Source organism: Phalacrocorax aristotelis, chromosome 8, assembly GCF_949628215.1.
Source record: "Phalacrocorax aristotelis chromosome 8, bGulAri2.1, whole genome shotgun sequence".
In the NCBI taxonomy this organism is placed as follows: domain Eukaryota; kingdom Metazoa; phylum Chordata; class Aves; order Suliformes; family Phalacrocoracidae; genus Phalacrocorax; species Phalacrocorax aristotelis.
In genome coordinates this window covers 34251520-34276442 of record NC_134283.1, presented here as the reverse complement: position 1 = coordinate 34276442, position 24923 = coordinate 34251520, and the positions used below count along the sequence as shown (strand labels likewise).

General features: G+C 39.6%; 1 protein-coding gene across 20 annotated transcripts in view; it reads right to left on the bottom strand.

Moving 5' to 3' along the window:
- ANKHD1 (ankyrin repeat and KH domain containing 1) overlaps positions 1-24923 on the bottom strand; it is a 123032-nt gene that overhangs the window by 71542 nt on the left and 26567 nt on the right. For all 20 annotated transcript variants that reach the window (XM_075102387.1, XM_075102388.1, XM_075102391.1 and 17 more), the window contains exons 3-6: positions 7795-7951; positions 3816-3963; positions 2778-2925; positions 1504-1737 (exon numbers count right to left, since the gene is read on the bottom strand). In XM_075102387.1, coding sequence (XP_074958488.1) covers positions 1504-1737; positions 2778-2925; positions 3816-3963; positions 7795-7951 — 687 coding nt within the window. The remainder of the gene's footprint in view (positions 1-1503; positions 1738-2777; positions 2926-3815; positions 3964-7794; positions 7952-24923) is intronic.

Sequence of the window (24923 nt, the reverse complement as noted above, 5' to 3'; positions counted from 1 at the left end):
TACACTTAATGAAATCATTTAGATTTTCACAGTTTGCTATTACAATTTTTACAAGTTACAACTGGCAAATCTGCTCTTTTTAAAGTACTCTAAAAAAAATACCAATACAAAATGAACAGCCAGACTTTAGACGGTCTCTCCCAAAGGTACTTCCCAACTATGAGATTAAGACAGACCCCTCTAACTCGAGTTTACACAACAGGAATCTTTCCTTGTGACTTCAAGCTATAAAACGCTCTGCTTATTCCTTATTCAACTGTATACTGACATATCATTTGAGTTTTCCAAGGCAGCATATGAGTGGGGGAGGGATTATCTTTTAGAGATAGATCCATGTAGATCTGAACTTAACTTTAAGCTTTAATCACAGGATTCACAGATATATTTCTGAATATATATATATATATCATGTTACCTGACACTATTTATACAAGCTTCTACTGAACTTTACCAGTACTTGTTTTCAACTCGATTATGGCTTCTGTCATTTTAGAATTTCTCCCTTAGAAGTTATACACTTTATCCTCTCAATGAGCATCCTCATCCATACCAAGAGTTAGTTTTACATAAACTGATAGGACAACAAGGTAGCTCAACCACCTTGCCAAAGATAATACAGGAAATCTCTAGTCAATTAAGGTCTTGCATTACATCACCTTAAGTTTTAGGTCACAAGAAACAAGAATGTCCCTCTAACACATCCAGGAGCACTATTACTGAAGTTTCCCTGTAAGGAACTACTATATGCTGCAGGAAATCCATTACAAATCCAGATGCAAGTTTTCAGATGGGTTATACATAGTACATATCCTCCAATTCTAGCCACAGAGGCAATATCCCTATGACAGAGGTTACTCTGACAATAATCCTTAAAGCATCTATTAGGAGAAAAACAATTGTCGGGAATTTTATGGACATTTTTGGAAGAAAAAACCTTGGAAGCACATTGGATTACTATTGCACTAAGTTACTTAACACAGAAACTTTAAATAGCAAAAGAAATCAAGTCAAAAGTCCATAAAAGTTCATAATACATAACAATTCACAGACATCCTCCAAAATTACTCTGAAGTATCCAGTAATAATACTAGCATTTGCTCTCCATCAGGTATTCCAGGAACATTTGCTCTAACTTTACATTTTCCTAACAGAGATGTTCTCAGAACTTGCAGATAGTTGGGGTGAGGGAATCTGAATGAAATGGAGACTGTGGCAGTGGGGGAAGAGGAGAGTGGTGGTTTGTCAAAGCACAAGGTTGGACGTAACCAATCACAAGTTTTCATCTGCAACACGATGAACACATGTCCACTGCATTTGGACACAAATAGACAGCCTTAATACCACTACACCATGGACAAGCATTTCCTGACATCAAGTTTAAAACCAAAATCCAGTGTTCCAAGACTCTTAAGAAAATATTCAAAGTATAGCTAGAAGTTTTAGTTACAGAAATCCTGGCAAACAAATCTAAATAAAAACACAAAACAAGGCAAGAGACAATACCTTTATAGCATGCAAGTGTAAGTGCACTTTCTTTGAACTCGTTGGAGTGAGTGTTGATTCCTGCACCATATTCCAGCAATACTCTTGCAACCTCAACATGACCTGCACTGGCTGCTTCCATTAAAGGGGTATGCCCATTCTCATTGTGGTCTTCTATATTAGCACCGGCTTTCAATAGCACCTTCACTATGTCAACAAATCCCCCAGCACAAGCGTAAGTGAGAGCTGTGTTCCCTGCAGAGAAGAAGCAGTTTACATGAAAGCCCTTTCCATCACACACTCCTAATACAAGAAAGGAAATTAGTCTTAACAGCTCTGAACAAAACCAAGTACCTCACTGACAGCAGCCTTTTACCTCACAGCAATGTTACTCCAGCCTATAATTTCAGGCTGGGTATAAATGCCAACACAACTATAATGTGAAAGAGTTTTAATGCTAAGCAAATATCACAAATTAGGAGTTTTTTCTTTTATTATTATTGTTTCCTATTTCAGCACACAAAGAGATCAAATACAGACACAAAAAGATCAGTGAGTAATTTTCATGCTCACTGTAGACTTTGGACAGGTGGGCAGTGTTTGGGTTTTTTTGCCTAATACTGTACCCTGTAATACCTTGAAAAACTCCTGGCTGGAATAAAATACATTTATAATTTAAAACTCTGGTACTGTAAGTGACAGACAATCACATATGGCTCATGTTTTAAATGCTACAGTCAATTTTAAGGTAAGTTCTGCTTAATATGACTAAACATCAAGATAAAAAGAACATCTATTTCATAGTTCAGACACACAACTTAGAATTTAAACTTTGTTTAAATTTAAAACAATCTTAGCAGAATCCAACCACAGGTTAATACTCTCAGCAAGGTTAGTTAAACTGTGGTCAAGCATCAGCTATGTAGTCAATATTCAATGCTCAAAGACCTGTACCTCCTCTTTGGTAAAATGTAATAGATGAAATAACTGGTCTTGACTGGGTGATCTTGGATTATACAGATGAGAAAAACTAAAGTTCATGTATTTTTCTGGTCATTTAACACCACAGTGATTTTCACAGGAACAGTGCTTTCCATTACAGTTTCTATCAAAAACAATCTTTAATAATGACCAGGTAATACTCTAAACACATCCACTATGCACCTGACCTATTCTTAATAGTTCCTGTCATGTTCTCTTGTGAATGAAACTATCAGACAACAATTATGTTCAGAACAGCTGCAAGTCTTATGTGCGAGCCTTATTTATTTTTCATGTTCCTGCTTCCCAGTTACCTGTTGAAGACTGTGCGTTGACATCTGCACAATGAACAAGGAGAAGTTTAACAATATCTACATAGCCTCCACTGGCAGCTGCCATTAAGGGAGTTATGTCCCCTTTATTCCCTCGATCTTCAACATTTGCATGCATTGCTAGTAGCACCTAGAAGAAGAAAAGTTCACTCCATGAATAAACTGTAACACCAACATTTTAATTCCCCAGACAGCCTTGACATCCCCTTGCAGTAACACCCCCAACGGTGAAGCACAATGGCACTCCTCAAGACCATATATAATTACTACCTGCACTGTGCTCTGCCTCAGGAAACACTCTCTTTCTACATTTGTTCATACCTGCTAAAATCAATGTTAAGTTACGGTGCAATACTGACGTTTTCAAAAAGTCACAGGGGAATTCACTAACCGCAATGACAGCGGAGAAACTGTAAACTTGCATTAATGACCACAGCACACACGGTCAAGCTTACAGGTTAACAGTTTTCTCCCTGTACTGTTGCCTGGCACCAAAACATGAAGCTGGCCACTTTCTGAAAACTATAACCTAAACATTTCCAAAGAAGCACAAATTCTGCCCTTAGATACACAAGTATAAAAGCAAGAAATTAACACTAATTAATGCACTTTTAATACAGATGTGATTTAAAAAAAAAAAGGACTGAATGACTGAGACATGAGTTTTTAGAAGGTAACCACTTGTAGTGCTTGATTTTGCTGCTATTTTAGATCCTCTTGCAATGTCTGCTTGGCAGAACAGCTTGACTGCATCTAGAGCAATGCCAGAAAAGTAGATACATCATAAAACACAAGATACCTTCCTCAGAGAAGCCCCTTAAACCTAAAGGCATATATGACAGCATTTTCCATCAAAAAGGCAAACGATAACTGAAAGCCCACAATAGGCTGCATTAATCCATATTCTATTTAGAATATTAAAAAAAATTTTAACGAGAACAGCTAAAATGTTTACCTATCAAAGAAGCCCCTTCGACAATGCTTCACAAAGGTTTAGTTGTAATTATATTTGTTACTTACTTGTGCCAATTCATAATATCCTGCTGAACAGGCCAAGCAAAGGAGACTCTCTCCTTCTTCAGTATGTTCATTTACGCTTCTTCCTTCATCCAACAGCTTCCGGACAGCATTTACATCCCCATCTGAGCATGCTTCTGCCAAACTGCGACTGGAAAAAAATCAGTTACCACAGTATAAGCTCAAAATAAATCTGCACTAGATGGGTAGCTTTCCTATGCAAAGAAGTCTTTAAAGACTCATGACATTAGTACTAAGTCTTACTAGAAAATATGCCTTACAGATTTTTTTTTTCCTTCTTAAAGTATAGACGTACACACGTTTTCATAGGTGAAACAGGAGATAAAGACCTTGTGTGTCTAAATTAACTCTTGTCCTCATCAGTTGCTAACTCACAGAAGCTCTCATATAGACTAGATGTAGAGAAGTGTGCTCAAAACTAGGTAATCTGTGGTCTTACAAAGACACAGAAGTAAACCTCAGTGATGCTCTTCATGCTTCAGTGGAAGACCAGATGCACAGAGGCTATGACCATGACATGACTATAGGTACCAAGGCAAATCTATAGTAGAGGAAAAACCAAAAAGTAAACAGCCTGGTATCACAAAGACCACAAATACTGAATATTTCAACAAGACAGACTTCTGACTGTTGTCTTTTCTGTAGTGGAACTATTTCCTTCTCTGCCCTAGCCCAAAGCTTTTTACTTTCAATTGAAAACACCAGTTTCCTAATTTAAGCAGCCATTTAGAAGAAAAATCCTTACCTTACCTAATGAGATCTTAAAGGAATAAAGGAGAGGAGCCTTACAGAAGTTTACTATGTTTCCTTTCATGCACTGTTAAAAGCATATTACAGAAGTTTTCAGATGGATGAAATAAGCCAACTGCATGTTTTTTAAACAGCAATAACAACACAAATCCTACATGGAACACTACTAACTTATCCTTAAAAGTCATGAGGTAATAGCAAGCTAAGAGTTAGAAGAAGACAAGACAAACCCCAAGTTCTTGGCATCTAAAAGCTCAGAATTCTATAATCACTACTTTAAACATCATTAAACTATTCTCGCTGTTTCAGAGGTATTTCCCAAGACCTAGGAAAGTACACTAAACAAATCTTGAGAAAGGTGAACTGAGCTTCGATTTATTTCAAACCAAGTCATCTGTCCTTTAGACTTTTTTTTTTAATGGAAAAAGATTTAACAGCAAAGGTAACTGTTAAAGCACTGCTAAATGCAAGTGCAAGCAAGAGCAAGTCATGCTCAGTACCGACTCAGTTACATTTCTCCAACCGATGATATAATTTTATGTAGAAAAATGTATGCAAGGAATCATGTTCCCTCAGCCACTGAGAACCAAGCCACAGTTAATGCCCTGGTGGGAAGGGGAAGAGAGGAAGAGCCTTCTCTTATACAGCCCTGCTGCAACCCACATGTTACCAGGCAATTACAGGTTGGGTTGCTGTTTTCAGCTGGGAGGAGAGGGTGGGGATTCATGTACCTTTGCACACACGTAGTCTCACTTTTAGAAATGGGAGCCAGCCAACACCATAACCTGTGAGACAAATCCTGAAACAGATCCATCACTCTCAGAAGATGGCCTTAAGCCACCTCATACAATACAGTACTGCTGTGAAACCAAATATGCTCTGGGAAAAAGCTATTAAAACCAAGACTCTTAGTTAATTCTAGTTGACCCAGGCACCTCAAGAGATCTCCCAGTTTGCTCCCTGCTTAGGTTCCTTTTGAGATATTTCCAAGGCATTTATAAAAAGTGACAAGAATGACACTGAGTTGCTCTTCCAAACGAAGCACAGGATGCTGCTGACCTTTGCTCCAAGGGTGCGTTGCTGGCTGTAAGTTCCACTTACTGTCTACCTCAAAACTTAGCTCTTTCTCCAGAGTTGTCTTCCAGCCATTCAGCCCTCCCCATCTGTACCAATGCACAGAGATACTCCTCCACAAGTGCAAGACTCTGCACTTCCCTTTGTTGAATTTCATGAAACTCCTGCTGGCCCCTTTCTCCAGCTTGTCAAGGTCCCTCTGAATGGCAACACAACCATCTGGTCCATCAACCACTCCTTTCAGTTTTGTATCATCTACAAACTTGCTGAGGATGCACTCTGTACCATCACATGGGTACAATACAATACAAACAGTACTGGCCCCAATATCATCCCCTGAAGTACACCACTAGCAACATGCCCTCACTTGGACTTTGTGCTACTAACAATTCTGAGCCTAGCAGTTCAGACAGTTTTCAGTCCACCTCATTGTCCATCTAACTGGTCTGTACTTCATCAGCTTGTCCCACAGGATGCTATGGGATACAGTGTGAAAAGCCTTGCTAAAGCCAAGATAAACAGCATCCACTGCTCTCCTCTCACCACCCAATGTAGCCATCTCATTGTAGAAGGCTTGATCTCCCCTTTATAAAGCCATGCTGACTACTTGCCATTATAATTTTGTACTTACTATGTTAGGATATGGCTTCCAGGAGGATTTGCTCCATCACCTTTTCAGGGACTGTGGTGAGGCTGACCCTGAGGACAGGGGTGACATTTGCTTTCTTCTAGTCCTCAGGAACCTCCCTCATTCTCCATGACCTTTCAAATAAATTGAGACTAGCCTCACAGTAACATCAGCGAGCTCCTACAGTATACTCATGGGTGCACCCTATCAGGTCCCATGAACTTGTCCATTGGACTATGCCCAACCTGTTTAAATGCTCCCTGACCTGATACCAGCCAAGGGCAAGCCCTCCTTGCTCCAGACCTTCCCACTCATCTCAGAGGCTTCCGATTCCTGAAAGCAAATCTCACCAGCAAAGCCAAAGGCAAAGGCAGCATTCACTACCTCTTCTTCTGTGTCCCCCTCCCTAGGTTCCCTGTCATATTCTGAGGCATCCTCCCCCATCTTCCTTTTGCAGCTGATATATTCACACTAGTATATCTTGTTGCCTTTCACGCCCTTTGCCAGATTCAATTCCAGGTGGGCTTTGGCTTTCCTGATCATGTCCCTGTATGCTTGGACATTGTTATTTCCCATGGCCCACCTGGCCTGCTTCCACTTCTTGTATGCTTCCTTTTCATGTTCAAGCATGCTTCCCCAGCATTTTTTCATCTCCCATGTTTTGATCCACAAGTAATTTCTCTAGCTTCAGTTAGGAAATGAAATGATATTTGTTCTATATTTGTATTTACATTTTGAGCAATGACTCAAGACTACTGCCCTTACTGTAAACACTTTGTTTTGCAAATCCCAAGTCTGAATTTCAAGAGGACATCCATAGGAAAGGAAACTTCAGACCTTCAATTTTTGATCCGAATACCTGAAGTTCAACAGCATATGCAGTCACACCATCCCAACAGATTAGGAACTATATGCATCACTTGCCAGAGCAGAAAATATTTCAGGACCCCTAAAGATCCTTTGAAATTACCAATGTAGAAGAAAGCTTTTGATGACGTAGGACAAATCCTCAGTTCTGTCACCATGGGAGTTATAAATGCCATCCTCGTTAATTATCAGTTACAAAAATTTATCAGATAATTTAGTTTCATTTTCCCCTAAGTTCCTGAGCAAGATCCTGGGGCAAAGCACTGCCCTGTAAGTATTAGTATTCTCTTCCAACCTCTAATACAGTGAACTAGATTCATTAGTTTCTAACAAAACTATGCTGAGGCAGTAATTAGAGAACTATCACCAACTCTACTGCAGCTAAGAATTTAACCCAGTTTTGAAAAAGAAATCAACTGTCTAGTACACAGAGAATGCAGCGTAACTTTTTTTGTGCTTTTCTCTTACATTTTGAAGGCAGTAACCTGATGGGACAGTAGTTACACCTTCACACCTTGCTTCTGCTAGTAGTAAAGCAGATACATTACTAAGTATTAACTACAGAATTAACTGAATATAAAAAAAATTCAAACTTACATTCTATAGCTGGAAAACTGGGGGTGGGGAGCAATCAATACATACTTGTCCACTTGTCCTGCATTGTGATTGTTCTCTGCTCTCATCCGTGTCAATGCAGCAGCAGCTTCATCCAGTGCACAGCTGACAGAGGATGTCAGTCTTCGGAGAACCTCAGGATCTGCGAAGGCTTTACCATCGGCAGTGGACAATTTACCAATTCCTTCAGTGTATGTTCGTTCATCAGTCAGGTTAGTACGAAAGTCACACAAAAGAAATGCAAAAACACTATTTTAGATTTCAGCCACATGCACTATTAGTTAAAAATCATTTGCAAACATGCCAGAAAATCAGCTACTTTAACTGTTAACAGTTGCCTAACACTTGAACATTTAATTAATGATAATATGGCAGTAAGAAAACTATTTTAAAATGAAAAAACCTTGGGGTAATAAGGATAAGTCCAGGAGTCAAGTCCAAAAACAGAAGTTTGGTAAACAGGTATTATTCCACAGGCTTGGTTTAATATTTTCTGAATGTGAAGAATTTTCCAATTTAAAATGCAAAGTTGTTATCCCTTTCTCACCCAACTCCACCCAAAACAAAGTTGACTCTAGCCCTAATATACCTTTACTTTTGTAAGAGTAGGAAAAAGTTTTGTAAAGTTATTAGCTTAAATTCACAATAAATTAACATTCTAAACAGGCACAATAATTATGAAATGAAGTTTTAAATATTTTAAGTATACTTAAAATCAATGCCCCCTCTACACACATTACACAGTAGAAATCCTTACTCAAGGAACTTTTGTTAACAGCTTCTTTTTAAAAACTGTTTCTTTGCTGCAGGATTAAAACTGAAGGCCAATACAGAACAGCACCATAAGCAGGTATTTATCCCACTCATTTACATGGCCGATTTAAAATCATGGTACAGCTGTGTAGTTTTTACTCCACACAGGTTTCAATCCATGTAGTACATCACAGCCTATTTTACATATGCAAACATCACTTCACAGTTGCCTCTACAGTGCAGGCAGGGCTTATATTTGCCTATACAAATGTGCAAATAGCATAAAGGAATGCAGTGATGAATAGTAGCCCCCCTGCTGTCCCCACCCCCTCAAAAAAAAAAGCACCAGTTTCACATGCTACAAAAAGCAAATGGTTACTGTTTTATAGATTAGCTACCTTCACCAGTGATGAATCAGTAGCTTTTCGATTCCTTAGCTGTTAAACAGGGTCAAATTAGATATAAACCTCTGAAAATAACACATCTTATACCTCAGGTTTGCTATTTGGTATGTGCATACCTCTGCAAGACTGATTTACACAATGTCTCCCACAACCCAGCTTGTAACTATTACAGAATACTGAAATCATATTTTGAAAGTTTTGAACGTTGTCTTCAGAAAATGTATTTCCCCAGTTTAAAAGCATCCAATTTGTTTCTCATGAATTTAAGAATCAGTACTTACCAATTTTCTCCACCCTGAAAACAATTTAGGCCAGCATATACCAGGCACACTCTGTTACATCACCCTACATCACTGATGCAGTGCTGGTTAAGTGTTGACTTACAATACTCAAACTCAGCATTGCTGGAAATGAAGAGTCCCTGTCCTGTCATCAAGGCAGACATCTACAATGGGGTGCAGAAGTTTAATAGGCTGGCTGAAACCAAGCATGGTCTAGAAAGGTTGAGATGTTCTGCTTAAGATACTTGGTCAGATCCAAGCACACTACCGTCCCTGGCTCCAATCTCCTACCTCTGGATCACTTCAGCACTGTCAAGAGTCTATGAAAAGCTATTTATAACAACTTACCCACTCCACAATAACATGAGAAATTACAACTAGATCTGTCCACATCACACCCATCTGGTTTTCAAAGACTGTCTAGTGCATTGCAGAGCAATCAGAGCAGAGCAACACAGGGCCACAGACTCTTGACTCCACGTAGTTGAAGCAGCTACCGGCTACATGCCCCCTTCCACTTCCAAACTGTTGAGGCCATTAACCTTTCCAGCCACTGCTGTTAAATATAGTGAAACTATAAATAACAAGCCTCAAACACCACAGCTCACACCTCACATATTAACGTAAACTGAATTTGTTGTTGTTTTAAAAGGGGATGTCAGCTCTGCAGTCGAGGCAGGTGGGACAGCAGGGGATAGTCACTGTGAAACTGCACTGGGGCACTGATTTAGTACCGAACACAGAGAAAGTGATATTTTTTACAAAGATCTGCTTCCCCATGACAGCTCACAGAGTAATTACACAGATGTTTATACTAGCTATTTCTGGTGGCAGTGCTGGCTTACACTAGCTTGCAGTGTACATAAAAGTACTCCCTAAGGAAAGAACGGGAATTAAGTCTTCACAACTCAACGTTCAGGCCTCATCTCGGACCACTGCAACCAAAGTTGAACACTGCAGTAAGCAAAGTGGAAAAGTACCCAAGAGAAATCCATAGGATTTAGAAAAATTACTCCTGAGCAAAGGCTAAAAGGAATAGATTTAGCTTATAAGGAGCAGCACAACAGTAGTTCCCCTCCACTTAAGAGGGTCTCACGAAGGAGATGGTAAACCGCTCCAGTGCTGGCAAAAGAAGTGGGAAATAGAAATTCCAGTCAAAAAAAGAAAAAAAAAAAAAAATAGAAAAAAACCCCCACAACCCCAACCAAAAAAGCCCCAAAACACCCCCAAAATTAGCTGGCTATCTGAAACCTAAACTGGGTATTTCAATCACTTCAAATCCCTGGGGCAGAAGATCAGACAGCTTACCTAGACAAGCAGAACCTACAATAGAACCTGACTGTTCTCTCTGTTTTCAGTCTGCTTGTTGAAGCACTCATACATGGGATTTATCAAGGCAAGAAGTCAGACCACAGATTTAAGTCCTGTGTCCTGTAAAGACAAATGAACTTCAACCACTGCAGAGCTCCTGCTCCAAAGCATCTCTTTTCATGGATTATTGCTGGTGGTCTCCTGGAGGATGTACCAACCACAGGTCACTGGCTCTTCCTTCCAGCTGGTAAAAGCACACTAACAGCCCACAAGTTTCCTACTTCATTTCAAAAAAGGTGCTATAACCACACCAAGGACTTTCAGAGGGTAAGCCAAAGATGCCTTTTATTTACCTCATCAGCTAGGACTCAACCCAGATGCTACGCTCAGCTGTTACTTTCATACTTTCTTTTTTTTTTAATATATACATTGCACATGCCAAAACTAATCAACAGCCACAGAAGACATCAGAGCAGACATCTGGTAGGCTGGATGGAATAAAAGGGAGACAGAGTACAAGAACTACCACTGCAGACACCCATTCATTTATTTCCCTTTTGCACGTTTACAGTACCATCTAAATAATTGCTCAGTTTTCACTTCACGATGATTTAGGATGACTACGTCAGAATCCTATTGATGTAATGCTGGCGTATCTTTTAATCTCCAATTTAATTGATTTTGTGTCCACTTCATAACCATTTGCTCTTGCATCACTCTCCCAGGTGTTTAAGACACCTCATACACACAGGGACAGCAACAACCTTATCTACATGCAGATGCTGGACTAAAACTCATCTCCTCCCATCCAAAGATTACCAAAAGCATCCTCAAGATCATTCTCCACATTTGCTTGAATTCATCCTTCTTACACACAAGTGATCACAACTTCTCATGTTATTGCAATCTCACTAGCATGTTACTGATTACTGATCTGACACCACCTGAACTGAAACCCAGTGGTTGACAGTCTGTGCTTCTTGTGGGGCAACGGCACATTTTCAGGAATACAAGCTGCTGCAGAGGTTACATAACATCATCTTTTCATGATGATGTGAATATGGGAGCCACTGCAGACTGCTTTGTATTGAGAACAGACTACAGTCATCAACCATAAGGTGATGGTGATGTTTCCAATGCCAAGTTACAGCTTACCACTAAAATTATTAAGAACATGTTCATAAGCAAACCAAAAGAAAGTACTTCCATATATGAGCTGCCATACAAAGGCCACAAAAGTGAATTTAAAAATAGATTAGACAGGTTAACAGAAGGCACAGGCTTTACAGTAATACTAAGAACAGGGGTCCTGGTAGTCACTATTTAAGGACGCTCCTGAACAAGGGAATACTGGAAGGATAGACAGAGGAGAGCCTATCACCTGTACTGTGATCTCACTGCTTTTCCCTCAAGTGTCCACAGCTAGCCCACTGCAGCGCACAGGGAACTAGACCCACCTTCAGTCTGCCTTTGTGGTGCAGTTCTTTAGCTGAGCACCTTTGGCTGAAGACATATGCCAGTGTGCTCACAAACCCCGGGCAGGGATAATGTCAGCAGCATTATCCAACAACTGAAAAGACAGCTCCTAACCATCCCTGGGAACAAGCTGCCCAGAGAGGTTGTAGATGCCTCATCACTGGGAGTGTTCAAGGTCAGGTTGGATGGGACTTTGAACAACCTAATCCAGTGCAAGATGTTCCCCCATCCCCCATGGCAGGGGGGTTGGGCTGAATGAGTTTTAAAGGTCACTTCCAACCCAAAAAACATTCTATGATTCTACAGTCTCCCCTGACTGGAATGAGATGACCTAGCTCCTCCCCACCCAACACATGAACACGCAGACTGTAGATCTCTAAATTAGAGAGAAATGTATGCCAAGAAAATAGTTCTGAATTCCTGGATCTGCAAGCACATTAGTCCTCCTGCTGGGCCATAAACTGCCAGTTCTATAGTACACACATTCAGGCTGCATCTGAAAAGGGTATTTTCACCAGGTTAAACAAGTCTACAATTCAACAGTTTAACCAAGATGAAATGTCCAGTACAACTGACTACTGTGTAACTAGGTTGAGTCTGGAGAGATTACTTTTTTTCCTACAGCTACTATGGCACACAGCATGAGTTAACTTGGTGGCAAATGCCAAACGTTCCACAAGTTAATGCCATACTACTGAACTATTGAACTACTTAAATTAGCCTGAAGTTGTTCTAATACACTGCCATCATCAAGAAGCTCACCTTCCAAGTGAAAGCTTGCTCATCACATATGTACCTACACACCTATAACCAACACTCTGATAGGAAGCATGATCTTCCTTGTTGACTTTCAGACTCATCAGGATATTCGTACCATGTAACTATCAAGGTTAGAGTTTTAGGGTAACCTGAAATGAGCTGGTAACCTCTCAGTGAGATCTTCCTCAGTTTAACCAAAGATACAAATATTACCTCAGAAAACCTGGAACACAACCAGGTTTGTGTCTTTGGAAAACTCAAACAGGCAGGACCTTATACCACTGGTGTGATGTTGCCATAAGGAATCAGAGATTGCATTCTCTGAAAAAAATGTCTGTATATTTTAACAATTTGAACATAGAAGTTGAAAGCCATGAATAAATCTTAGAGAACCAACATGAATAACCTAGGCCAAAAGTTGTTTAAAGTTCACTGCAGTAAAGGAACAAGTCAGATACCCACACTTGAGAAACCATTCCCTTCCCTTCTGTTTCAAGAAAAGGAACAGTCTCGCAGTAGCATCAGTTGCTCTACCCTAACTGGATAAAGTTCCTATCAAGGATAAAGAAAATACTTAAGCATAGTTTCTAGCTAGTAGCTCATAATTATCACTATTTAAAATACCTTAAGAAGAAATTACTTTGGTATGGAGCCCACAGTTAAGTCCCTCATACCACACACAACTGGTTTCAACATATGCTTTGAACATCAAATGAGACTGTCCAAAAGAGATCAACATATCTAAGCATAAGAGGCAACATCCAATAATCCTCGTGAAACACCTACAGATTCAGTGGTGATTATGTTCCTTCCCAGACAATTCCAGCACACCATATGTTTTAACACACGCTTGAGGCCATTCACCTACTAATGTGTCCAATTTATGATCTCACATACATCACAAAGTCTCACTCAACTTCAGCTCACATAGAATCATCAGCTGGTCCCAGAAGCTTAAAATGGTTCTCTTGTTTCCTTATGGTCTTACATCACTTGTCCTCCAAAGGCGGGTCTTGATGAAAACGTGGACAGCTTTAAACGCCCAAAATAAGAATGAAATGAGAACTGTGGCCCAGAAATGTGTCTTTTTTTTGTTTTTGTTTTTTAATAATACAGCAGCAAGGCGTACAAGTAGCACCTCAAACAAGGTAAAGAGTGTTCAGTGAAGGAGAGATGATACTTGGTTTCAGCTTCTTTATTGGACTTCTCATTCAGAGGAACCAGGAAGTTCTAGACTGACAAAAGCAACTGCTAAGGTCTTGTGCCAACAAGCAATAGCTCTACCAGAAAAGTATTAATTCTAGCACATGGCACAGGTGTTACCACCAGACAAGGCAGCAACAAGCAGGACTAACAGCACATCAGAGCAATTTAGTTCAGGCATGTGAAGAGTAGAACCTAAGGGAAGATTTCCTAAGCAAAATAGATTTCTCAGGACCTTTTAATCCACATGTTGTAAGTTTATTTCTAATAATACTTAGGAGCAGTGCAGCATCAACAGAAAATTACCACCTACTATTTTCTGTAAACTGTAGCAGTGGCGGAAGCAAGCAGAGATTATATCAGTCACCTACCAAACAGCAGCCTGCACTTTCTGTGATGTCCTGACTTCCTGCTTTGTATATGTTAACAGAAAGTAATTTTCTAATTCCCTATATAACTAACAAAAAAGTCTCCACTTTACTCCTCTCTGACAATGTTGACATTTTCTCCCGAACATTAGATTCATATTACATCATTTTCATAGCCAGTATACCAAAGTATAATACTGTCAGCACACTCGCCAAGACCCACATTGATCTTCTGGCAAACCCAGGAAAACACTGAATCAGCTCTAACCTGCTACCCATGTTTAATGCCTAAGCAAGGTTTGCAAAATTCTAGTTGCCTTGAATAAGTTAGCAGCCAGGTGGTGAAGCAGCTGGAATTGGCAAGCACAGCACAGATGCCAAGAGCACACTCACTGCCAGACGTGCCCACCCTGCTTCAGGTCAGGCCTCAACAACAGCACAATGCTCCCAGCACAGCCACTGCTGGTTAGGAAAGCATGGGCACAGAAGCACAGAACAGAGTTTTGTCTCACCAGTTTACTGATAGGCCCCAGCTACAAAAAAAAAAAAAAAAAAAAAAAGCTGAGTCCCACTGATTACATTACCATGCAGCAACAGAAAGACAGACGGACTTTAGTCTTGCAAATGAGATTTCAGAAAGGATGCAACACAAATTACTCCAGCCCATCTAAAGTGAGAGTGGATTGTCCTGGCTGTATGTTTTCTTGTAAAAAACAGTTTAAACAGGTTTCACTGTTTCTCCAACAAGATACCTAATTTATAACATCAGAATAAGGGACATAGTATATTTACAATTTTGAATATATTTTAAATATTTGTTCTATTGTGTGCTGATTGCTCAGACTAAAGTCCTCAAGGAAGAAGCCACATGTTGAATAGTGCTCTTTGGATATAGTAATTAGAAAAGTACTAATAATGCATTCTAGTGTAGTCATCTAAAGTTCATATGCTTTTAAAAACTTCAAGATAAAGTGTTGTTAAAAAAAGTCATTCACACTAAGCTAAAGAATGTTACAAGGGAAGGGTTACTTGCTGTGTAGGGAAAATAACTGTTTTAAGTCAGAGTACAGACTGACCTACGCTGTTGGGATTTTTAGGTAAGCCATTAGGCCTTTAAAACAAATTTCTTCATTACACGCCATACTTAAATCTCCACAAGATTCTGGTAAGTCTTTGAAGAATTCACACAATATTTAATAGACCCTAACCACATCTAATGCAGTACCTAGGATCATGTGTGAAGGGAGACCTTCAGGAGCATGTAATCTGGGATGCACAAAGAAGAGTTGCACTGCAATCTGCAGAGATTTTGCATCTGTACTATCTAGATCTCAAGAACACCCAACACCTCCCCCACCCCCCCCAAAAAAAACCCAAACCAAACAAACCAAAAAGCAAACCAAAAACCCACAAGCCAACAAAAGCACAAAACCCACAACAACCACCCAAAACCCTGACTAGTTACTTCAGACACTATACTTTGCCTTACCTGCATACATTTCATCACTAACGTTATTTGTATAATGACATAAACCCTGTTCATGAACAGCTGATTCTACTTCGCCTTTCAAAAACACCCACATTTCGACACCAATTTCATACCACATAAGTCCTCTCCTGACACACCTGCCCTTAAATACATTGGTAGCAAATGCCCTTTTACCATAATTTTTTTTTTTTCCAAAGCTATCTCTCACATCATTCAGAAGAAAGATGAACTTTGAACAGAAACGCTCTTTCAAGTTTTTGAATTCTCACTCCTGACATTTAAAATGCCATATACTTCTGTGTTACAAACAACTTGCTGTCATGGTTTAGCATTCCCATTATAATCTTACCCTATCATCCCAATCCAAAACACTTTGATTATGGTCTGGCACATCCTCGAAAAGATATCTAAACCACTTGGCAACACCCTTTCTAGTTTCTATGCAACAGATTATCACACATTACTGTGTCATTATGTATGGAATTACCCATCAGTGCTTAAATAAGCATGCAATTTCACACACAACATGAAGCTCTTGAAACACCAGTAATTATTCTGAACAATAAAATATCATGAACTAAATTGGTTGGGTCCCCTTTCCTGCCCCAAACTCTTCCTAAACAAGTCTTTCTGCACTGTATAATACTCAAAGATAGGAAAGCTTAATCCTTATTTAACAGAAAGGGTTATTCCCAAAAGACAGATGTGAATGCAAATCAAAGGAGACAAAATTATGGTGACACACATTGGTCATATTTTCAAAGGCCTGATCAATCCCCATTCAGACTCAACTAGTTCCCTAGCCCATCTTCAGCAACCAGTAGCAGGAAAAAAAAATAATTATATACCTGCTCTGATTCCTTCTACACATTTGCCCATGTGCTTAAATTGTAACTCAGTTGACCATTACTAAACTTCTTGCTAAAATTCACAATGCTCTCTCAAATACAGCAGGGCTGGATTATTCAAGTTTACTAAATGGCATAAATGCTGAGATCTAATTTTTGTGCTCCTTATAGCCCCCTTTTTACTAGGGCAAAATAAGATACCTGAGTGATGTGTCTCATCACTAGCTGTATAACAAAGATTTTTGCTTTCCAACAAACACACAGATGTCTAACACCTCTACAACAGTATCTTCTAAAGATTTTGAACCTCAACTAGTGCCACCCAGTAACATTTCAGGAAGGCTAATATCGTTCTTTATTACCATGCTCTCTAAAGGCAGTGCCATTCCCTGAGAAGCAGGACTCGAGATCTACACAACCATGACAGTGCTTCAGACCACACCTACTGCCATGACTTGCTCTGTGATTTTCACAACACAAGGAACTCGTCTTGTACAACATGGTTAGCTTGCCTGAGCAGGCTGCAGCTTGATAGCTTCCTCAGCAGATGATTTATCACCTCATAAAACCAAATAGAAAACCCAGAGTACGAGAGTGTCCCTTCTAATTGTATTCCGCTGTATTTACCAGATTTCAACTCAATGACATTCCCAGATTGAAATGGTAACCCCGAAGTTTACTCAGCTTACTTGTTGCCACAGAGGTTTGGTTCCTTGGCTGTTTTCTGTTGTTTTAGTGGTAAACCTATCAGAGTATGAAAGTTCAGGGTAATCCAAAGCCAGTGTAATGTATCAGAAACAGAGCTTGTTTTCTGCCCCAAAAATCCCTAAGATAAAATCCAATTAATAAATATTTAAACACACCCCACACACACCCCAAAGTCGTACTAGCTCAAAAATCATCAGCAAGACGCCAGCTTCTAGTTTAGATATAAAAATCTTCAGACAAGCACTGTGTCTTCTGTTGGCTATTCCCACCCCTCTTGCAAGTGCCAGATTTTGGAGGGAACGCTATATGAGACTTCAGCAAGAGGTCATGTTCACTGCAAAACATACCGCCTAGAAGGGTTTCTTTCATACAGAGCCAGATTTAAGGTTTTCCCAACACTGTCCTGAGATTTAAAAAGCTCAGCACTTCTGCTGGAAACAGATCATGCAATAAGGTAAATGAAGCATCTTTCTGACATGACACACAAAAATCTCACTCCAGAAACCATTTAGAACAGACTAAGCTGTTACTGTTTCATGCGATGCCTCCAAACAAAACATACAGACAAAAAAATCATGCAGAGCTATCATCTAATCACCTCATGCGTGCACCCGAAGCTAGCCATAAGCCCCCCAAATGCTTCAGTCCTTTATACCAATGTATTTGCAGAGCAGTAACAGCATGTCTTAGTAAACTAACCCATTACCAAAAGGCTGCCTCACAGCAGTCAAACCCTGTAGTTAGCACTGCCACACCACTATCCAGGCAAAAGTTTCAAGCATCTTCACACAGTATAACCTCTGCTTCAAGAAAGTCATGTCCATTACTCTGGTATTTCAGGGCTGAATCACATGCGTTAAATCAACTTGGCGCTCCTGGGATGCATTTGAGCAACTGTGCCTAGCCAGTTGGCCCACCAGAAAACAGCTGTCACCACATAGTGCAGAGTAACTGCAAAAGGTCTCTGCAGTAGGTCTAGCTCTTTCTAGAAGAGCTGGTCTTCCCCAGCCTTCACGGTACAGTTGTTTAATCCAGTAACTCCTATCATATGCCTGCAAATCCCATACAGCTACAGAAAAACTTCAAACTTTCCCTAGCAGAGTACCTGTAGAGGAGAAAGAACAGTCTTCCCCATGGACAGTACCAGCAAACAGAGGACAGTAAGCTCAGTGTAGCTTAAGACATTTGGTGCCAGTCTGCCAGCAGAAAGGCTGTAAGACTAACTCCTTGAGTTACAAGGCTGCAACTCCTTGAGTAAGCATTTGCCATCTTCCAAATCACAATAAAAGAATTCTCTTGCAAATAGCTCTGCTGTCAGCAGGAACTGACACTGGTAGCAGAAAGAAAGCATTCACTACTGTGCAAAGGGAAGTTGATGTGCCTAACTTCAGGCCCAAAAGGATGGAACAATCAGACAATTAATGGCAGTGCTACTATTTAAAATCCTGGCACATCTGAAACATGACCTCAAGATGGTAAATGGCTTGTAAAAATAGAAAATTTGGTTTGACTGAGGAAGGAGAGGAGGAAGTTGGCAAATTCCAAATCCCTTAGGAGAGAAAACCTGCCAGGAAAAAGAGAATACAAGAACATCTCTTGATGGCAACCACAGAGAAATAACATTTTCATTATGTAATGCTGAACTATTTAGACCACAACTAACTAAACCTTGTAGAAGTTTCACCTTCCCCACCCCCCAAAAAAGGGTATTTTTTGCTTAGCTAAATCTCCCTGAAAAACTGTTTGATCCTTCAAAATTTCTCATGTAAAAGACATTTTAGCATAGGTATAGCCTATAGCCTCTTTCTGAGAAAAGCAGGAACCAGAATGCTTCTCCATTTTTCAACTGATCACTCCCAACACTATTAGTCCCAAGCAGGGACTAGTAGAGATTTGATATGGTAGGGTTTATTTTAGCTTTGTTTTCTAAACACTAAGAAAACCTACACTGATGCTTTCAGTCTTTTCATAGTCAAGCACATCCCTTTGTAATCTTCACCACTGAACATCAAAGTTATAGTCTGATCTTAGCTCCTGTACACTGAAAACTTACAGTACCCTTAACATTCCTTTTCTAACTACGCTGCACACAAGAATTTATCTTTGCATATACATTTGATACAAACTTGCATTATAAAATTGTTTGGGTTTGTTCCCTCCTCCTCCCCACCCCATATCACTGAGTACATGGCAAAAACAGAATATACCGGCTGCAACTTTTATTTTTATTCTTCTCAATCAGTATTTGCACATGCTAAAACAAACTGATTTAGCATGAAATTAAGAGCTACAGCTTGGAGGGTTGGTGGGTTGTGGGTTTTTTTGAGTAATTAGCATTTTACAATATTTCATATGTCACTGTCACAGCTCCCCACAGACTTCCAGAGCAGGCAAGTATTCAATTTCTACAAATCAGATTTCTGACAGCAAACCGTCTCACCCAAAAAACGACATTTTCAATGTTATCTGAAAAATCATGTTCAGATCATCTGCCAAGCATTTTCTGGCAAAAGCAGAAATATAATTTTATTCTCCTGGGTTGTATTTCATGGTCTTAATCTCAAAATAGCCCTTTCTTCACAAATCCCCACTCCTAAGAATAAGAGGAACTCACCCACTTGAGCAATATCCACATGTGAAAGGGGATGTCTGTGGGAAAAAAAACTGTTGGAGAAAATTACCCTTAATCTCCGCTTTTTTCATGTGCTTGACACTGCAAACTCTTAATATTTTATTTGCATTTACATATTTCAATGTAGTTGCCAGAACAGAAGCCAGGAATCTTGATGACATTTCTCTCTGCTTTCCAGTATGGCAACTGTACCAGTGAGATTTTCTTTTTTCAGAATCAAAAGCTAGGAAGTACTCCTCCAGCTACAATTAGTTCTGTTATTTCGGTAACATTTTGGTGACAAGGGTTTCTTTTTGGGATCATCTGCTTTTACATTGGTGTGCTCATATATCTCAAAATCTGAAAACTAATTTTCTAATCTTCAGCACAAATATGAAATCTTGTTTAACTAGTCAATACTCATTAACATTCAAATTCCTTTTGAGAGTTCCCCTATTAGATTTCAATTTAGTCTCATGTTACTTCAATACCAGGTTACCTAGTTGGGTAATTCACAACATTAGCCAGCAACTTCCACTTTTACTAAAGCTTGCAAGCCCCATAAGCACATTCAGCCATGAAAAAACAGCTTTACATAGACTTACAGGTTTCTAGCAAAATCCTAATCTCCCCGAAAAGTCTGCAATTTCATCTAATTCCTCTCCACCAACCGAATTCACCCATTTCCCTTGTCTTCAGAATGCAAGAAAGAATATGGATATTTGACAGATATGGAATACCACACATTTTAACTTAATACTAAAATAAAAGATTGTTTTAAACCTTGTGACAGAGTTTTGCTACCATTTAAGAGTTCAAATAGGAAAGAATAATACCAGAAAAGTTATCCATAGCTATCTCCTCATACTTTGCACCTTATTTAAATTCCTGACCATGACAGATTTTGCTACAGCATAACTCTAAAGTTTTGTATCAGTTTGATATTTTCAAGCTTTCACTAGGCATCCATTTACTTCCATTGTACAAAATGTGAGTTACCTTTTCTAAATCTGAAATAACATGAGCTCTTCTGTGCCGATCTAATATTTGGCCACTGCCAGAAAGATGACTCAGGACTCTTTCTCTCTCTGGTTTCCCCAGGCACTCCCACCAACCCCACTGCACTCACAGCTGGGAAAAGAAGAGAGAGCTTTCTACCAGCACAGCAAGATTAACTGGACTAGCAAAGAGTCCTTCTAGTCACCATGAGAACTGGCAATAGGAGAGAAAACTGTGCAGCCCAGAACAGAAGATTCCTGCCTGATGGTGACAGCAAATAGCCACTAAACCACCTCAGACACCACACACCTTCCCCCTGTGCCACTCATTCAAATTTTTATGTCTCCTCAAACACCTTTATAATCAAATACCTTTATAAAAAGAAACCCAACCTTCCATTTTTTCAAGATTTTGTTTCTATTAAATCTCTAGCAAAGAAACATTTGCTTTACTACAAGGTGACAAGTTCCCAGGCACAACCCTAAACAGTGCTGATTCCTTATGGGAACCAGGACCTCCAAACATATTCGTCACATTTGTCACGTATGTGTATAAAACCATGCTCATCACTCAACCAAATGAACTTTGATCCCATAGATATTACATGTAGCTAATATGGAAGCATCAAGAATTACTCCTGGGTCATAGTTACAGATGTACTTCATGAGGAAACAGCTTTTTCACTCATCTCACTGCAGATAAGCATCTGGGAGAGGTATCTGCCTCTTGGATTACCTGACGCTTTGAAGAAGCAGCTACAATTAGGACAAAAGCAATAATACAGTAAAAAAAATTGCCTGTTCTGTCACAGTCAACATTTAAACAGCCATTCAGTGGCTGAATTGCTTTAAACAAAGCAAACTGAAAGCTCAGGGAAGAATATGAGAGGGCTTGTAGTTCAACACAAAGCCTGAAGAATTATACTCAGGTATAGAAAGTGTTCACATTTCCTCTAGCAGAGGAGCAAAAGCTTAACACAATTATGAACAGAACAGACATTAATGCTGAACTTGCCTAGATTGGTCCGGAGTGTTCACTTATTCTCTTCCTTTTCCTTTTCTGGGTTTTGTTTGTTTGTTTTGAAGTACCTTTGGAAGAATTAAGCCTTGGTCCAAAACCTAGTGAGTACATTCCCCACACCTGTGAAATACTGCAATCAATTATGGCAAAGAACTACTTATATGCACTGAAAGCTATTACATATACAAACCCCTGGAATGAAGTTCTTACTCTCTATCTACCACTAACAGCTAGGCTTCAACCGACATGTAACTGCTGGTTTATCTCATCTTTGATCCCACAGCATCCCTGCTGGCTGTATCATCTGCTCAGCTAGCATATTCAAGAGGCAACAAGATAGAGAGGTAAGACAGAAAGGAGAGGAGAAAGCAGCATCTTGCTCAGCTCCAAGATTTTGTGCTGGAAAAAAGAAGTTTAGTTTCTTCAAGGGACCTGGCTTTTTTTACGAAACAGAAAAAGCGTAGGGCAAAGGAGATGAAGCTAAACTAGATCTTTTCAAAGTGCGGCAATAGAGATTCCTACAAAAGACGTTTGTTCAAACTATCCGTGTTTTGGCTTGTAAGACATATCAAATGCAAGTACAGACATTTGAATTTGGCTTTGGAGGAGAAGAAAGTTTCTGTTTACTCATTATGAGTTAAAAGCAAAGGTAGAAGAACCAGCCCAGAAAAAAAAACCAACCCTAACAACCAAAAGCCTGACCAACATCCATAGGGACTGCAAGGTAAGAACTGCAATAGAAAGAATCAGACAAAACAATTATTCAATCAAGAAATTGCTCTAACCCTAGGACGGTTGCAACCCTGTAACTGTTTTAAGGCACATGTCAACCCAGGGATGATCCCCGCAGCACAAACTATTCTTTTTCCAGATTTTCTCAGCCTGTCAAGATCTAACATCTACTAGACATCTATTCTGGAACATCTAGAAAAAAATCCAGCATCCTATAGAAAAGTCACAGTACCCTGCCTGTCTTCCCTCAGTATATGAGCTAGTTCTAGTTAGTACAGTATTGTACAAGATCTGACAGTAACTCAGGTATCTTTATTAAACAAGTCAGAGTAACAGCTAATTATACCAGCTCCAGTAAACTGTTGGGGTTTGTTCTGGTTTGGTGTTTGTTTGGGTTTTTGTTTTCAGTTTGGTTTTGTTGGTTTTTTTCCCCAATTAAAAAAAAAAGGCATTTTTACCCATGGCAACTAAGTCCTCTTTCCTAACTTGTTTTTGACTGTAAGATAATATATGGTCCTGCATTTGAGAGGAATATTCAAAACACAATGCTAACTTTAACCCAAATTATAAAGGACAGGGATTGAATTAAGCACTAGTTCATGAATGTCTATGTTTCTCTGGACATGAATTTGTTTTGGTGCTCCTCTAGGATTAAATGGAGATGCTCTATATTACAGTTAGAGGAGCTTATCACTTCATTTCTGAATTTTTCTTGAATGACCAAGTCAGGGATTTTTTTAAGGTATTTTTTCACCCTTAACATAGATAAAAGCCAGCGATACAAACCCACAAAGGTTTATCATGGCAGCAAAATCACAGTGAATTACTTGGGTGCCTGATGCCTCTTCCATTGCCAGCCTTCTCTTCCCTCCCTCGCTATGTCCTCCTGCAACACCTTTTCCAGGCCTGCAGCACCAGCAAGTAATCAAGTACATTTACACACTTAAAACAAATGCTCTTCTGGTGGTATCATGCTTGCCAATATTACTGTGATTAGCTAAGGGAAACTTCAGCCACAAGCTGAATTGTTTGCCCGGCTTTGTTTAGCTTTTAAATGGACACACACTCAAATGGCAGACGCAGCACATCTCCCTAGAGACGGACAGTCACCTGCTCACACCCTGTCAAATGAAGCGTGATGGCACACATACATACCAGCACACTCATCTGGATCATAATGACAGTATATGGTGCTAAATGAACATGCAAGAATTGGTTTCATCTACCGAGTGCCCCAGCAAGAATCAAAGGAGCTAGGCCCCAAATTCAGAGCTTTGGACATCAGCTCTGATACTCCAGTATTTCAAGGAAGTATCCAGACTAGAGACTGAGAAAAAAGAATCCAATTCCTTCTGGTTGCTTAAACAAAGTAGTATTAAAATCCCAAGTCACTCTTGGGGAATTTATTTAAGTGGAGACTGTAGTGCTTACAGTATTTACCCATACAACTATCAAGACAGCGACTTTGTAAATGACCACAGAATCACAGGGTGGACGGGACCTCAGGGATCTTCTAGTCCAACCCTTCTGGGAAGAGCACAGTCTAGCCAAGATGGCCCAGCACCCTGTCCAGACAACTCTTAAAGGTGTCCATTCAGAAACACAAATCATGACCTCTAAGGAGAGCTTTAAAGTAAATTCTTTACTTCATGCCATCAAATATGGAAAAATTTACAAGGTTTATTTCATTATTTTACAGAAAAATACTAAGGCTAACAGTAGGCAATTATTCTTTAATTCCTAGTTCTTCCTTTCATGCCTTATCAGAGAGAAAAACTAGTATTTCCTCATTTCAAGTCTGACAGTTGCTTGTCTCCGAGAATCTGAAAGATACACTTCAAAGAGCTAAGACTGCTACTGAAACATGGAAAGGAGGAACACAGAAATGGTACCGTCCAGAGTGGTAGGGTAAGGAGCAAAGAAAAACCCCACATATGCCTGAGAAACAAAACATCAAGAGAAGAAAAAAAAAAAATCATTCACACTGAAGATGCACAAAATTCCCATTCTTGACTTCTAGCATTCTAACTAAGCCAAATATTTTAGGTCTCATCTACTTCAGGGCTTCTGACCTTTGAAAAGCAGTTATTTCACAAGCACTCTCACATATTTGGTGGTAGAAGAAGAGTGGAATTACTTTCCACTTTTTGTGTGATGTAAGGCTTATGCCAGAAAAGTATATCCTGGTGTTAGT